The sequence below is a fragment of the Stigmatopora argus genome, chromosome 3 (genome assembly GCF_051989625.1).
Source record: "Stigmatopora argus isolate UIUO_Sarg chromosome 3, RoL_Sarg_1.0, whole genome shotgun sequence".
Taxonomy (NCBI): domain Eukaryota; kingdom Metazoa; phylum Chordata; class Actinopteri; order Syngnathiformes; family Syngnathidae; genus Stigmatopora; species Stigmatopora argus.
In genome coordinates, this window is record NC_135389.1 from 13035957 (window position 1) to 13052448 (window position 16492).

The 16492-nt window shown below is 42.5% G+C and overlaps 2 protein-coding genes across 6 annotated transcripts in view; one reads left to right on the forward strand and one right to left on the reverse strand.

Annotated features, from left to right (window-relative positions):
• LOC144071059 (potassium/sodium hyperpolarization-activated cyclic nucleotide-gated channel 3-like) overlaps nt 1–16492 on the reverse strand; it is a 29284-nt gene that overhangs the window by 2289 nt on the left and 10503 nt on the right. For 3 of the 5 annotated variants that reach the window (XM_077595791.1, XM_077595793.1, XM_077595790.1), the window contains exons 7-14: nt 15755–15919; nt 12162–15483; nt 12052–12089; nt 11024–11097; nt 10763–10941; nt 10503–10664; nt 10223–10370; nt 5975–6111 (exon numbers count right to left, since the gene is read on the reverse strand). In XM_077595791.1, the coding sequence (XP_077451917.1) occupies nt 14027–15483; nt 15755–15919 (1622 nt within the window). In that variant the 3' untranslated portion in view covers nt 5975–6111; nt 10223–10370; nt 10503–10664; ... (2 more) ...; nt 12052–12089; nt 12162–14026. Of the gene's footprint in view, nt 1–1281; nt 2516–5974; nt 6112–10222; nt 10371–10502; nt 10665–10762; nt 11098–12023; nt 12090–12161; nt 15484–15754; nt 15920–16492 lie in introns of those variants that run through there. The other 2 variants (XM_077595794.1, XM_077595789.1) reach the window with 2 other exon arrangements.
• pkmb (pyruvate kinase M1/2b) lies at nt 891–11206 on the forward strand. Its single transcript, XM_077595799.1, has 11 exons — nt 891–941; nt 3056–3228; nt 3844–3935; nt 5425–5556; nt 5642–5828; nt 5906–6176; nt 7191–7341; nt 7410–7562; nt 9211–9377; nt 10493–10674; nt 10771–11206. The coding sequence occupies exons 2-11, from the start codon at nt 3084–3086 to the stop codon at nt 10875–10877; spliced, it is 1587 nt and encodes a 528-aa protein (XP_077451925.1). The 5' UTR covers nt 891–941; nt 3056–3083; the 3' UTR covers nt 10878–11206.

Sequence of the window (16492 nt, forward strand, 5' to 3'; positions counted from 1 at the left end):
GTTGAGACAACAACACAATGGTCACTTGGCAAAACCAGAATAGAAATCATGTAAAGCTAGCATGCTAAGAGCCTGAGAAATTCTGGCTGTGACTGTTTAGAGATTTTGTGGACAGTAAGAAAATATATATACATTTATTTCTCAGCATTTTCTGTCACTTTTTAAAAATGATTGTGTAAAACATATTGTTTTAATATTTCATAGCACCTTTTTTAAGAAAATCATGCTAAAAGTCGTAGGGCCTATATGCTAATGGATGGCACCCAGAATGTAGTCAAATAATATTAGTATTCAAGTGAACAATATTTAGCCATCAAAAATAGTGACAAATACTACAGTATCTTGACTCATTTGGATTAGTAGTTGAGAAATAATTCTTCATTTGTACTGCAGATTATTGTAATATATACTATTATATTATATTATACAGTGGCCCAGGCCTACTTTTTCTTTTTTTTAAACATTTTGTTATTATTCTTTTTCAAGGTTCCCTGATAAAGATTAATCATATTCACCCAAAAACAAAAACAAAAAAGTTTAAATATATACTTTTAAAGCTTTCTGACGCTTATTTTGCTCACTCCGATGAACAGGCGCTCTTTTTAAAGGGAATCTTTAACTCATTGGCTGCCATTGACAGCGATCGACGTCCAATCCATGTTGAATTTAGGTCGATCATTCCATCGCTGCCAATACTCTTGTCAAATTGGATTGGACATTCATCGCCGCCAACGGTAGTGAAACAAGATGACTCAATGCCAGTTGAAATGGATTGGATGGCTTTCACTGTCAATGGCAGTGAATGAGTTAAAAAGGACAGCCAAGCGCAGCGATTTGCTACCCAGCAGAGGAAAGTAGTTCCAGTTGGCCAAGAAACATAAATAGCAGCTGCCACGGGCAGTCAAGTGGCGCTTTGGTTCCCTGCAAAGTTCATCCCGAAGGTGAGTGCACATACAAGTGTGTGTGTGAGTATGTATGAAAACAGTTCAACATTTTGTCAAAGGTTATAAAAAAAATATTGTGTATCTATACATGTATTTTCAATTCACTCACCCACTATGGATAATAAGAAGCATGTAATCACAAGAATGTACTTTATGCTTTGTTGCTTCCATTTTTTGAAATTCCTAACTCATGCTTTATTAATTGCTGATGATAAACTCAAAGTTGATTCAAGATACATTTTGATTTTTACCCAGAAATTTTGGACTTGGACATTTTTCCTTGCAATTTTTAAATGGCAACCTTGGTCATGTTTTTATCGTGTGTATTTTTAGATGCACTCAGAGTACTTAACTTTAAAATACTTTACTCTTTAGTACATTTCACCGCATACAGGTGTATTTCAATAAATTATCATCTTGTAGCAGAAAGTTACATTAACATAGACTTTTCTATGGAGCAATTTAAGATGTGGAATTAGATTGACATTAACTTAATCCTAAAAAAACACATTAGTTAGTTCACTCTTCTAATAATGAATATATAGTTTGTATTGAATTTTCCATGATATTCTAATTTATTAAGATATATCTTTCCAGACTATAAGAGGAACTTTTTTGCAAGTTTGGCTGGGCCTGTGACTAGTCAAGTGCGACCTTGATATAGAATTTTCTTTTTTTCACACTTAGCCTGTTGTTCTGCATTTCACTATAATGCCTTTATCATATGATTATTCTTGGTTTCTATTCAAATTTAATAAATGCCACCTCCAAATGCAATTTACCCACCAGTCCGACTTATATTTATTTCTTCATTGTGCGTTCCTTGACTGGTGCAAATTTTATAACGTCCAAAAAATACAGTGCTGTGAAAAAAAATCTAATTAGTAGTATTACTTGGGGTTCTTGCTATTGTTTTTCAGTTTGTATTTATTCTGATCGCATTGATTGACTTTTTAGTTACATGAAATTACTAGATAAATCTATTTATAATGACATAAAATAATATAAAAATACCATAAGGACTAATAATGATTAAAAAATGCAAATAGTATTTATGTTTATTGATACCCAAATATCTTCAATTCCTTAAAGGTCTTTAGTGACCACTCTCCCGGAAAGGGTTAAACACTCAGCACTTTAGCCTCTAACGTTTACCACCCCAGATTTGACTAGACTTGACCACCAAATCTAATACGAGCGTAAGCCTTTTGCGCAGTGACTTTTCTGTGATGAGTTCATTTCACGCTATGAAAAGCAAAACAGTCATAGCATTTGTCCACTGTCCAGCAACACTCCCAGATGGTTATTTTAGGGTCATTGAATGGCGGCCCAGCACGCTCTCTGACTCAACAACAGTTGTCCCTGGTGCGTCTCGCATAAGTCTCGCTTATGGACTCTTTGTGGCTGTGCTTCGACGTCGAAGTCCAAGTGACCTGGATGAACGACTACTCCCAGTGGAATGCGGAGAATGCAGTTTTTCTGTCCTTGTTGCTTTATGCAGGCGGGCTGTTTGATCAGTTCGCACCAAAACCACCGTCTCGCCGCACGTCTGCCCACTCAGACCGTGAACCCTTCCAGCGAGAGTGGACATGTATTAGCGCTCTTCGTAAAAGAGGGACATTGATATAGAAAACTACTTTTCTAGCCCCTCTCAGGTTAAATAGATTGGACGTCCGTTACCGTCAACTGCAGCCATCGCAAAAGATTTATTAAAAAGGCAATTAAATAAAATTCCCAGAGCAAAATACACACGGGCCACACTTATTTGAATTGATGTCTTCATTACGTTAAAAAAAATCGAAATTGACAGGTCCTTATTAAACATTCCTTTAACCGCGTTTAAAAAAATCAATTCAAAGTTCTATTACGATGTAATCTAATTTGATCTAATCTAAATATACAGCACAATTTGTTCAAAATGCTATTTCGTAAATGGCGCTCTAGCAAGACATCAGAAATGATCCCAAAAGCATTCGTTCATTTCCTCAGTTTTTGCCACTGAAAAGATGAAATTGTTCTTTAGCGCCTTTCAAGGGTCTTCAAGTAGACTGGAATGGACGTCCTGATCACCAACCACAAATCGTTCACATTGTCTGTTCTCTTTCCCGCAGACGTAGTCCCGAAGGCACGTGTCCAATCATGTCCAAGTCAAAGGAGTCCTCCATCATGCACAGCCAGCAGCTGCACGCCGCCATGGCAGACACCTTCATCGAGCACATGTGCCTGCTGGACATCGACTCGGAGCCCGCCGTGTCCCGCAACACTGGCATCATCTGCACCATAGGTCCGAAATACGATCCCAGGCCATTTATGGCACTTGCTGTATTATCTGGACTATAATTCATACTTGGGGGCCCGGTTGCATGTTCTCCCCGGGGTTGTTTGGGTTTTCTCTGGGTACTCCGGTTTCCCCCCACACCCTAAAACATGCAGGGTAGCCTGGGTTAAACTCTCTAAATGGCAGAAGTCCACTCCCAAACCCTTTATGGCACTTGGTGTATTTTCTGGACTATAATTCACACCGGTTGTATTTTCTCTGGGTACTCCGGTTTCCTCTCACACCCTAAAACATCCAGGGTATCTTGGTTGAACTCTTCAAATTGCCCCTAGGTAGGAGTGTGAGCGTGAATGGTTGTCCTTTGTTTCCTCGTGCCCTACAATTGGCTGGCCACTGATTCAGGGTATCCCCCATAGTCGGCTGGGATATGCTCCAACACGCCCCGCGAGCCATGTGAGGATAAGGGGTTTGGAAAATGAATGAATGAGTCATAGTTTGGCTGGTACAACTTTTTTTCCTCTTCATTGTGCATTTTCTTGCTAGTAAGAGTTTTATACAGTAGAGTTGCTTGATATATTTTTTTCTATCCATTAATGTCTCTTGTAAAATGTCTTCTTACAGGACCGGCTTCTCGGTCCGTCGCCATGGCCAAGGAGATGATCATGGCCGGGATGAACATTGCAAGAATGAACTTCTCTCATGGCACGCATGAAGTGAGTTCATTTGAGTTTGTGCCGACGTGAATGAAAGTTGTTCCTTCAAGTACATACTGAAGTTTCCTTACACTGTGGCGGCCAGCTGTTGTTATTTTTTTCTCCAAGAAATTCAATTATTATATCCAAAAATAGGTATTTTAACTTAATTCACTCTTACTTTCATGAAATGAAAACAGCCCAGTTGGCCCTTTGGGAGGGATTGAAGTAAATGTACCCTTTAGCGCAATGCCTGTAACTGGATCTTGTACTCAGTCTGCTTGCGATTTGGCCTGTCGGAGAGATGTCCGGTTGAACTGTCACCTTTATTAAAGGTCATACTTCTTTTACTTCGCTGTCACCTGAGTGGACTAGTAACAAGCTCCGCTTGCTACTCTTTGAAACTTTCCAGAAAAGGTGACTTTGAGAAGTGCAAAGTCACGCAAGTCTTCCTAATGATGGCTTTTAGGCTTACAGTATGCAGTTTGAGTTACAGAGACATGAACGCAAAGTGGACGCGCAAATTGTCTCGGTGAGGACAAAACAAAATTGACCTCTGGGTGGTGACTTGTCAGTACGGCTATTAATAGTTTGAGACTCTCAGAGTTGATTCGCAAGCACGTGGCCTCGCTCGCTGGAAGCAATGCTCAGTTCAATGTCTTTGGATGATCCTCGTCTTATGAACATTTTCAACTTGCATTCGAGAACACTGATGCCTGCCGAGCATCCAAATCTACACACACACACTTGGCCTGTACGTAAATGCAAATTTAGGTGGAAATATTCTTCTCACACCTCGAGCAGTTGTTTTGGGACGGTCAACTGAGCTGTGCCACCAGCTAAAAATGGTGATGCAGTTGTTGGTCAGGATTTACACGTCTCCCTTTGGCTTGCGTTGAGAAAGTGACGCACTTAGAAATTATACATATACATACATACATATATATATATATACACATATATATACATATATGTATAAATACATATACACATATGTATACATATATGTATGAATACATATATACATATATATACACATATATACATATAAATGTGTATATATATATATACATAGATACTCACACACATATAAATGTGTATATATATATATATATATACATACTTAGATACTCACACACACACATATAGAATTTGAATATTTGTTTTTAGTGTCCAAATTATACATGCGATTAATTAAACATTTGTTTTCCCCTCCACACTAAAATATAGCATACCAGACATTTTTACTCATTGGTACCCGTAGTTAGCTGGGATGGACTCCAGCACCCCCGACCCAGGTGATGATAAGCGGTACACAAAATGAATTGGACCGACCTAACACAGAAATCTACATATGAAATGCAGATACTAAAGGCTTATGTTTCATGATGTATTGAAGGCAAAGGTCATTTTTTGGTCATGAAATTGGTTATTTATACTTATAGTAATTAACGGAAATTATTATACTGTATATGAATCGTTTGCCCTCGTTTTGTTATTTGTGCTTTAGTACCATGCTGAGACCATCAAAAACGTCCGCGAAGCAGCGGAAAGCTTCGTAGCCGGCTCTCCCAGCTACAGGCCCGTGGCCATTGCTTTGGACACCAAGGGTCCAGAAATCCGAACGGGGCTCATCAAGGGGGTGAGCTTTTCCCGCAAGATAACCACCACAGGGTCGGAGGCGGGTTAGAGACTTAAGATTTTATCGATGGGTTCCTGTCGCACAGAGCGGCACTGCCGAGGTGGAGCTGAAGAAAGGTGAAACCATCAAGCTGACGCTGGATGACAGTTACATGGAGAACTGTGACGAAAAGATACTGTGGCTGGACTACAAAAACATCACTAAGGTCGTTCAGAGCGGAAGCCACATTTACATTGACGACGGTCTGATTTCCCTCAAGGTCAAAGATATTGGTAAGAACAATGTTGGACTATTTTTGGGGGTCCTCTTCTGGTCACTCACTTTACCAGCCAAATTCTTATCCCGGAAGGTCACGATTACCTGATGTGCGAGATTGAAAACGGCGGCATGTTGGGCAGCAAGAAGGGCGTCAACCTACCCGGCGCCGCCGTGGACCTGCCCGCCCTGTCCGAGAAGGACCTCCTGGACCTGAAGTTTGGCGTGGAGCAGGGAGTCGACATGGTGTTCGCGTCCTTCATCCGCAAGGCCGCTGACGTTCACGCCGTCAGGAAAGCTCTGGGGGAGAAGGGAAAGGACATCAAGATCATCAGCAAACTGGAGAACCATGAGGGAGTGCGCAAGTAAGCCAAAGACCAGAGCCGGGGTTCTTCAAAATTCCGAGAATCCTCTCAGCGGACTCCTGAAAAATCCTCGCTAAGAGTCTTAGCTTCTATGTGATTCCAGAACGGAATGGACGGAAATTCCTTAGTTACTAATCTTACTTTGTTCTTGGCGAGGATACTATCCAAAATTTCTACTCCTCTGTTATTTGGGGACAGATCAGAATGAAATATGGTACATATATTATAGGGAGGGATACACGTTGTTCCATGGAGTCTGGTTTTTAATCACATTAAGTAATTGCAGACTTATTGTTGCCCGTAGCTTCTGTACTTCATTTTGAATTTTTATTTTTCCATATTTGAACATTTTATATAACAAGTACATATCCAAAATATTTCTTATATTTTAAGAGATTGAGGGTATCCTATATCATAAACGTGACGTGGTAAAGGTCAAACTAAGACGAGTTTTGATTCCGCACTCAAAAAAAATAGCTAAAATCAGCTTTAGGTCCAGAAATAATAAAGTGTTCACCAGTGTTATATTTCATATAAAAGAAAATAGATATGAATTGAATATTAAGCTATACTCTATAAAATCAGCCAACGAAACGTTTTCCACGGGATAACGGAAGAACAGACCAGTTTTGGATTCCGCACACAAAAATGCAGTTAAAATGAGCAGTGAGATCTGAAACGATAAATAAACACTATTTATCGGTTATATAAATAAACACTTCTTCAGGTCTCACCGCTGATTTGAACTGTATTTTTGGGTGTGGAACCCAAAACTGGTCTCAGTTTTTCCTTTATCACCCAGTGTTATATTTCACATGAAAGAAAATAGAAATGAAATGAATATTAAGCTATACTTTACTGTTTCCCATTTCCACAGTATACCGGCTAGCGATCTTCAAGCACGGGCGTTTCATGCCTATAAGTAGTACTATAGTAGTAGTAGTTTTGTAGTAGTATAACTCAGGAATACAGACCGAAAATGGCTCTTGTAAATGGACTTTCCGACCATCTTAGATTCGATGAGATCCTCGAGGCTAGCGACGGCATCATGGTGGCCCGCGGAGATCTGGGAATCGAAATCCCCACGGAGAAGGTGTTCATCGCTCAGAAGATGATGACCGGCAGGTGCAACAGGCTGGGCAAGCCCATCGTCTGCGCCACTCAGGTCCGTGGAAATCCGGGGAAACGGATCGCGCCGGTCATTTACGCTAGTGTCTCGTCGTCGGCCTTCAGATGCTGGAGAGCATGACCAAGAAGCCCCGTCCCACCCGCGCCGAGGCCAGCGACGTGGCCAACGCCGTTCTGGACGGCAACGACTGCATCATGCTGAGTGGCGAGACGGCCAAGGGCGACTACCCGCTGGAGGCCGTGCGCACGCAGCATCAGGTAAAGTCCTTCCCAAAAACTGTACGTGCTGGACTCTTTGGTTAGTTAACCCTTTAAAATGAGCACTCTTTGGTCATCCGTGTCGCCTATCCCGGTGCTGGATCGGTTTGTTGCTAGCCGGTTCTCAAGGGCTGCTGTGAGTGGAGGTTTTTCTTCTAACCGACCCAACACAGACAGAAAACGAGAAGCACCTGAATGCAATCAACTGATTGCACTTGTAAGACACTTGATTGGTGGAAATGCCTATCCTAAAGGCTCTCTGTGGAATAGTTTGCCCACAGCTGTGCAAACCACTAGACCAGGGGTAGGGAACCTATGGCTCGGGAGCCATATGTGGCTCTTTTGATGGGTGTATATGGCTCTCTGCTAAACTGTGTGGTAAAATATGGGAACCGCTGGTGAGAGACCACCTAAGCCCCGAACGCACCAATGGGAGTGTCACACTGTGGCGCCGACACTATCTCTAGCGCCTTTTTAATTATATTTTTTCTTCATTATACTCTTTTGCATGCATACTCTCATTGATACTCATTGATTAGTAACAGTGAAAACATGTTCTTAAAAGAATTCAGATACTTTTTTTAAACTTTCAAAGTGGTGAAATGATTAATAAATGCACACATTTTCATGTATTTTTACTTTTAAATTCTGAGTATGGCTCTCAAGGAATAATGTTTGAAAATATGAATTGTTTATGGCTCTCTCCGTCAAAAAGGTTCCCGACCCCTGCACTAGACCATCGTGGCATCGCAATGAGTTAAATTAAATTAGTTAATAAAAAAGAAGAAAATATTAATAATTTGTATTTTATATTATATATATATATATATATATATGTATATATATATATATATATATATATATATATATATATAAAATATTTTTATGTCATCTATTTATATTATAAACTGTTTAGGGTTAGAATGTTTTTTACATAGTGTCTGGCAACTTTTCTTTTGAGGTGGCTTGATAACATCGTTTACTTATCTATTGTGGGCGAAAACATATTTTTGCCGTGTGCGTGGGCGGTCTGGGGGCACTAGGGATTTCTTGCTTGGAGCCCTTCGAGATCCTTGCAGCGCTACTGATTTTATACACCAAATCACAGATGCTTTCAACACGTTTTTCACACAAGTTACACAATTACTTGACGGTAACACCACTAAAACTTTTGGCGACTCCCAAAACGAGACTCGGCGAAAAACAACCTGGATGCTAATTTTCTAATATTGAAAAATACAGCTTTCACATGATTGTGATGTAAAGAAGTGTCAGGCCACGTGTTATGTAATGACGCCAACCCACCTGCTGTTTGTTTCTTGGGAACGCTGCAAATGGGAACGGGTCGGTGTGACCCGTCGCATATTTAACCAACAACAAAATGACGAGTATCTTGTTTCGCTGCCCACATTAATTAGCGGTCATTCAAAATACTGGATCTATTTTTGCTGCCTCGTCAAAGCCTGGCATTTGAACAGGGTGTGTGTAGACTTTTTTCTATGCATTTGTGCATAATGTTCGATAGCTATTTGAGATCGCTGTCACTGAAAACATGTTTTATCCGCAATCTTGGATAATTGGGTGACCATGGGAAGTCATTCATTCCACTGTTTTTTTTGTTTTTGTTTTTTTTCACCTGCACTTTTAGATCGCCCGTGAAGCCGAGGCGGCCATGTTCCACAGGCAGATGTTCGAAGAGCTTCGTCGCACCTCACACCTGACCCGCGACCCCACGGAAACTGTCGCCATCGGAACGGTGGAGGCGTCCTTCAAGTGCTGCGCCAGCGCCATCATCGTGCTCACCAAAACGGGAAGGTCAGAATCCCTCCTGATCGTGGTCTCTCCTCCAAAAAGGCCCGCCAGCTCCGCTGGAGTGAGCCACTTCTGACCTTTTGGGAGGTGAACCCTGACATTTTCCGCGATAATTTTAACTCCCCCTTCATTCCTCTCACGGTGGAGTTCATCCTCAAAAAAGGATTTGATACAGGCAGCTCAAGTAGATGAGGTTGATAGAACATCACAGATCAGGTTTACTTAGTAGCAATTAGTTGGTTTAGTGTCATTGTTTGCTCTTTTTTTTCGCCTTGCAACTTTTCAAACGGATTCGGCCATACTGATGTCAGCAAGTTGTTCCCAGATGTCAGCGTGCCCTGAAAAGCCTACAAATGCCTGCTGTCCACTTCCTGGCCAGCGATGAAATGCTGACCGACAAATTGCACCGTGTTTTTAGGAGCGTGTAGCGGTGACACAGAAAATTATTTAAAAGGAGTTGGCATGAAAATATTTTCAAAGTCAATAAGTGATATCTATTTTTTGGTTAAATCAGTTCATATATAAATGAAGTTATTGTTTACGTTACATAAATGAGAGGATTTTTACTGTAGTTCTCGTGTTTTTCAATGAAAATAAAATTAACAATTTCAAAACGGAATATTAAAAGATTTTGAAACTAATTTTCTTTTAAAATGATCTGAAATTACAAAAGTTTAAAAATCAGTTACTGCATTTTGAATTATTAAGAAAGAAATTAATCAGAATATTTAGTTTTCTTTTTGGGATTAAAAAAAGTTAAAAAGTGAATGACCTCATCATTTTTCTTAATTCATTTTTCGAAAATTGAAAAATTAAAAAGCCGCCTTATAGCGTTGTGGTTCACTCACCTGACTTCAGTGTGGGAGGGTGCGGATGTATGAGGAAACCAAAGTACCCGGAGAAAACCCACACAGCAAGGTCGGAACCCATGGGGGATTGAACTCTCGATATCAGAACTGTGAGGCCGACGTGCTAACCACACGTCCACCATGCACCCTTTAGGGTAAAAATAAAAGTCAAATCAAATTTTAATAAGACTTGATATATTGATAGTAATCAATCAATCAGAGGCAACAATTAGAAAATCTGCAACATTTGCTTTGCTTGTTCTTGGGCAGGTCTGCTCACATGCTGTCCAGGTATCGGCCCCGCGCTCCCATCATCGCCGTGACCCGCTGCGGACAAGCGGCTCGCCAGGCTCACCTGTACCGTGGCATCTACCCCGTGCTCTACACCAAAGCCGCCAACGACGTCTGGGCCGAGGACGTCGACCAACGCGTCAACTTTGCCCTGGAAGTCGGTGAGTAACCCGTAAAAAATGGGGAAAATTCATTTCAAAGGATGAACCACACCAAGATTTGTTAGCAACAACCTTGCATAAATTTTACCTGCGCAGGAAAACACAAGAACTTCTTCAAGAGCGGTGACGTGGCGCTGGTCGTGACCGGCTGGCGTCCGGGTTCTGGTTACACCAACACCATGAGGGTGGTCCTGGTGCCTTGAGCGCCATCCGAAGACGTTACTAACCCGCCCCTTTGCGCTGTGTAACCCCCTCCTCATAGGTCAACTTCCTCACCCGAAAAGACAAAGCATTCAGGTCACTGACTCCTGTCTGTCAAGCGCAAAATCAATTATTTCAATTGTGCTACCCAGAGTCTTTTACTGGACACCCTCATGTCATGTGCGATTAAATGGTGAACAACTCTAGCTCCATCCATCTCCACTGCAAGGCAAAAGTAAAAGTCAAGAGGAGTATGCTAATAATCATGAGAAACTAATACAGTCACCGAGTATTATAACAACATCCATTAAAAAGGACTCTTGAACTTTTATCTCTTTTGCTTGTTTTATGAAGACGTCGTTCGTAACTCCAATTTTTTGCTGCAAGTCGAGTCAAAAAGTTGGGGGCGATGGGTTTTATCTTGAGAGACTCGTAGGTCACTTAAGACATTGAAGACCCACTATAATGCTTTTTTTTAGCAATCTGTTTGAATTTCATTTTTCCAAAGATGACAATGAAAAACATTGAATTTCATAGTCAAATGGCAATGACGCATTTCTCAATCATAGCTACACATGCAAAATCTTTTACTGAAATTCCACTTTTTTTAAAACTAATATTGCGTTCCCAGATTGGATTTCAAAACCATGATGGAATATGAGTGACAGTATCTTGAAAAGGATTAAAAAAACACCTTGTATAAATAATAAGAAAGATGGCTGCACATGTACACAATTTTTTAGACCTCCGCTAAATAGAAAAAAATGTTTTAAAAAACAACACCTATTACCAGCCACTTTGTTATTTCAGTTAAACACTGATAGATTGTAGCAAATGATAACTGTAATAATGAAAATTAATGACTACACAAGGAAGGTCGGGAAATGTGAAATACCTTCATTTGATAGACTAAATTCATCATTCCTGAAAAGACTGGCTTTTGATGAACAATTCTGTACTATTACATTCCCCAAAAAATTAAATTCAGTTCTTTTAAATTATTCAACAAAATTCTCTCTGCTGTAATGATGACGATGTCTGGCCCTTTACACACACAAAAATCACAATTTGGTTTGTGATTTTTTTTAACATTAGGCAACAAAGAGGATTAGTGAGCAGATAATAATTTATTGCATCGAATTCCATACCTAAAATAGTAAAATATAACTAACATACTGAACATAGGAGACGGAATCCTCAGATTTCAAAGGCATCTAAAAAAACAAACAAACAAAAAACAAACAATGAATATATAAAAAACAGAAGACAGCCAGTAATACCCATACCTTCTTGTCAGACCGCACTCATGCTTCTGGTGTAGTTGGCTTGGAGAAGAATAATAATGAGGAATTGATCGAGCCCACTTGTCACTCGGCTGCGGCGGAACTCGTCCTCGAGAACGCTAAACGAGGCCGAGGATGCGGAGACGTGGCGGTCGGTGAATCCTTAACGGCCAGGTGCAACTTAACAACACGTAGGAGGGTTTGAGTTGAGATCCCGATGAGATACAGAAGAAATCAATGTGCAGCCGCGTCCAAGTACGTTGCTTTTAGCCCTTTTCATTGGTACGACAAACATTCACGTTTGGCTAATAGTGCCGACGATTTGTTGCCTTGAGTTCATCATCTGGTGCTTGGATTCACAGTACTCGCTTGTAGCCATAAACAACAGCGTGGATTTACAAAAAGCATGGCTTAGGTGTCCTAACTGTCCTCAGAAAAGGTTGTAATAGAACAGTGAAGTGAGAGCCACGCTGCCTCTTTCACACAGGATTATCTTCCTGATGACCTACATGGTCCACCCACATAGACAAACACTACATTCACTAGTTGTACAAATATGATCGGATTTATGTGCCCGTTTGGCTGTGCAATATTGTTCAAACAACTTGGAAGACACAGATTTCAAACTAGAATATCCATTTAGCTATTTAAAAAAAAACAAAAAAACTCATAGGCCGTCATTGACGGCGGTCGCCGTCTGATCCATTTGGACTCCGGTCTCGATTTTAAGGACCTCTTGCAGTCAGTGCATGGGCATGTCAGGTGGTGTTTTGGTGATTTGGTGGGCATGCAAAAGTGGGTCAATTTAAAAGAAATGGTTGTGCTCGAGACCAGGACCAGATCAAGACTAAAAGCGATAATTCCATAAGCCGAGTTATAATCGAGATTTATGGAAGTTAAGACAAAAACCAAAGCGAGACCAAGACGGAAACAAAGACCGAGTCCAAGACCAGATCAAACAGCAAGGTTGGCGTTGACTTAGAAGAATAGAGTCCAAAGTCCCTCCAGCGTTTCAGAGGCCTTCTTTTGATAATACCCGTTATGATTGGATACAACCACAGTTTCCTCAAGGAAGGATCTGAAAAAGCCACCTGAATCAGTCTTCTTCTCAATCTAAAATCCATCTGTCCCTGTTTCGTGAACAAGACCTTGACCGCCTCAATCTGTGGGCTTCACTCTAAACTCCAAGGGCGTGCATTCCACCCTTTTCAATTTTAAACCAAAGCCTCCCATCTGTTGTTATTGCCTCATCCTGGTGGCAAACTGTCACAGCAAACCTAAAGTTCAGACATCGTCACACCTATTGCCTCTGTCTTCGTCCAACATCTGACCTACTGCTGGCGTTGCAAACATTCTATAAAACAAAAAAAGTCATCGACGTGAATCAGAGCCCCTGAAGTTCTCTTTGTGTAACACTGCAGTCATAAGTGAGAAGAGGATAAAGGGTATTTTGTTGGTAGTCTGTCATATACGTATTTGGGAGAGCTGTAAATAAGTCAAGACAAAGGGATGCGAGAATAACATGGATAAACCGTCAAAATAATCACATTTTGTCTATCTAGTAGACCGAACTTGAAAAATTCCTACTGTCATGAGGTGCTATGAACCCACCAATGGGGGTTTCAATACTAAATTCAAAAGGTAAACATGCTACAGAAATAATCCACTATGTTGGTGGAGGGAGACATTGAAAACAGGGGCTCTGGAGGACCGGGCTTGGTCACCCCTGCTGTAATCCATACATTCTGTGTTGGAAATCTGCAATCAGAAAATAAATCACACACCCTCCCAAGTTTGAAGCAGGACTTAAAAGGGGTGCCAAAGGAGGGTCTTGATTTGCAATTATCAAAAGAAGGGGTTTCTGAGCCTCACAAACTGGAGGGAAGTGTAGACTGGTTGCGTTGACTCTCTAGAGTTTTAGAGTTCACGTCTAGAAACTGGTTCTGAGGTTCAAGTCCTGAATATGTCCAGGTAACAGCAGTGGTGTGACCCGGGATCGTTGCTTGGGGTTTACTAGCTGTGAGTGGGGAATATAAGGGACTGGGTGCCCCTTCCGCCCCCTTCGGAGTGATCGCCAAAAGTCTGTCTTGCGCGTGATGTAAAGAGCTGTAAGAGGCTGAGATGGTCTTTATTTCCTGGGTAAAGAACTCAGCTGGTGACTCGTCGCTCTCCCTGACGATGGACCCCGACTTGACAGGGAATGATGTCTGAACAGTAAGGGGGCTGTCAGAGTCTCGGGCCCCTCGGGGCTCGCTTTGCTGAACTGCCCTGCCTCTCCCGGGACTCTGTAAGGCGGGACTGTGGAGAAGAGGTGGCGTGTAGCAAGGCGAAGCTTCCGCCGAGCCGTACTGCATCAGGGAGGTCAGTGCGGACGGCTCGGGAAGAACCTGCGGCAGAAACACTGAATTGAGGCCGGCCAGGCTGTACTGCGCCAAAGAAGCCGCCACCCCGTCGCCGTTTGCCGAGGATCTGCTGGAGGGCCGCGTGCTGGTAATGATGGGGAAAGGTGGGAAGTTCAGAGTGCTGGGGATCCCGCCCACCAAGCCGTGACTGGACCCCATCTGCTGCGCCACGGCGTGAGAGGGCTGCTGCAGATGGCTTAGAATCGGCCCGACAGAGCTGGATATCAGAGGGTTTAGGGCACAAGTAGAGGTGGCGGGGAATCTCCGAAGCTCTTGGAAGGGCTGCGGGTGGAGCTGGGCGGCGCAGGCGTAGGAGACGGCGGTCCGGCTGATGGGGAAGACCGATGCACAGTGGGGAGGGTGGTGGGCCGGATGAACCGGGGGAAGCGAAGGCTGGAGACTGCTGGTGAAGATGGGCTGGGATGTTACCGTGGACGAGGGCCCGGAAGAGAGATGCGGGGCGCTGAAGGAGGCCACAGTGGGACTTTCGAAGTCTGTGCGGAATTTAGTTGAACCCCCAGGAGAACTGGGGACTGACTCGCAAACACTAGGTGCCGGCGGTCCGCCAGGGGTTCTTTTTGGGTAGCCGATGGGGTCTTTTAGGGAGCCGGTGACCAGAGGATGATGAAACAGGATGGGGGGCAGTTGGGAGTGGTGAGCTAAAGCCAGTGCCAAAGGCGTCGTGGCTGCTGCGGCCTGAAGAGGCGCCTGAACCAGAGGGGCCCAAATCACAGGGGTCGGGGGCGAGGGAACAGGGGGGATGCTCAAGATCTGCGTGTTGCTGGTCTGGATCAACCGAGTGCACTGGGCCATGTCGCGGTCATGCTGCACTATTCTTTGGATGATTTCATTCTCTTGGAGGTTTAACGTCCCTGAACTTTGGTGATGTTGGACTTTGTGCTGAAGAACTGAGTTCCTCTTCCCTGTTGTTAACGAGAGGAAGAACTATAAGCCAATCGTTGAAGAGCGTATTCCCGAGACGTAACTTCGAGCACTGCTTTGCTTCAAATGAGGAAAAACCAACACTTCTTAAATTTGGAAACAAACTAATGAGTTAAGAATGATAAGTCCCATTTATTTTCACAAGGAATTGCATGGTCCTCAACTATAAGCCTCAATATAAAACATCCAATAGAGCTTTCAAAGGGTCAAGTGACACGTAAAAATGGTAAGTTTTATCCCCAAAGGCCTCACCGATGCGGTCTAGTCGGTCGAGGGCCACCGTCTCAAAGGCTCTCCTCATCATTGGATACTCCTCCAGGACTTCGTTGAAGTTGTCCACCGATAAGGAGTACAGGCGGCAGTAGTTCTCTGCTCGCACGCTAGCAGTCCTTCTGCCTCGGGTGAGAAGGCAAATCTCTGCAGTAAGGGGGAGGAAAGAAATCTCAGCCATGCAACTTCATGCATGCAAAATGTTTCAAGGTGAACTTGCACTGACCCCCCAAGCCCCCTCCCATCTTTCAGGCATAAGATAGGTCAAAATGAATGTGTCATCTCTCTGGCTTGTGATTTGATTGCCATCCCTTTTGAAAGTCAAACCGCTCTATAAACAAGCAGGTTTCAAATCAGTGACAGTGTGATGTCACCACGGCGCTGTATTATGTAAGTAGTCGCCCCTTTTGTGCTTTCACACACTCACTCGCCAACACCCATGTTTTCTGATTGACGCGTCTATCGTTTGTTGCTATTTTGTCAATTTTTGCTACCTTTAGCTTTGTCCTTTACCGTTGTGACCATCGAATTGGGCTAACGTTGCAAAGTGACTAAATCTTGTTAAATGTTTGAAATCTTTTACACAAAATGAGCCAAAAAAGATGGCCCTAGCACAATAAATGTGCAGAAGCGCAATGTAGCAATTTTCAAAATAGCAAAATCTGCAGTGAAAAAATGTCTGCATCCAACTTAGGTTGGCCACCTCCTGGAATTCCTACT

Bases quoted from the DNA above. Each gene is read 5' to 3' on its own strand.
- pkmb (XM_077595799.1), top strand. From the start codon at position 3,084: ATGTCCAAGTCAAAGGAGTCCTCCATCATGCACAGCCAGCAGCTGCAC. The intron at 3,936-5,424 runs GTGAGTTCATTT...TTTGTGCTTTAG, and splicing joins TCTCTCATGGCACGCATGAA to TACCATGCTGAGACCATCAA. The intron at 7,342-7,409 runs GTCCGTGGAAAT...GTCGGCCTTCAG, and splicing joins CCATCGTCTGCGCCACTCAG to ATGCTGGAGAGCATGACCAA.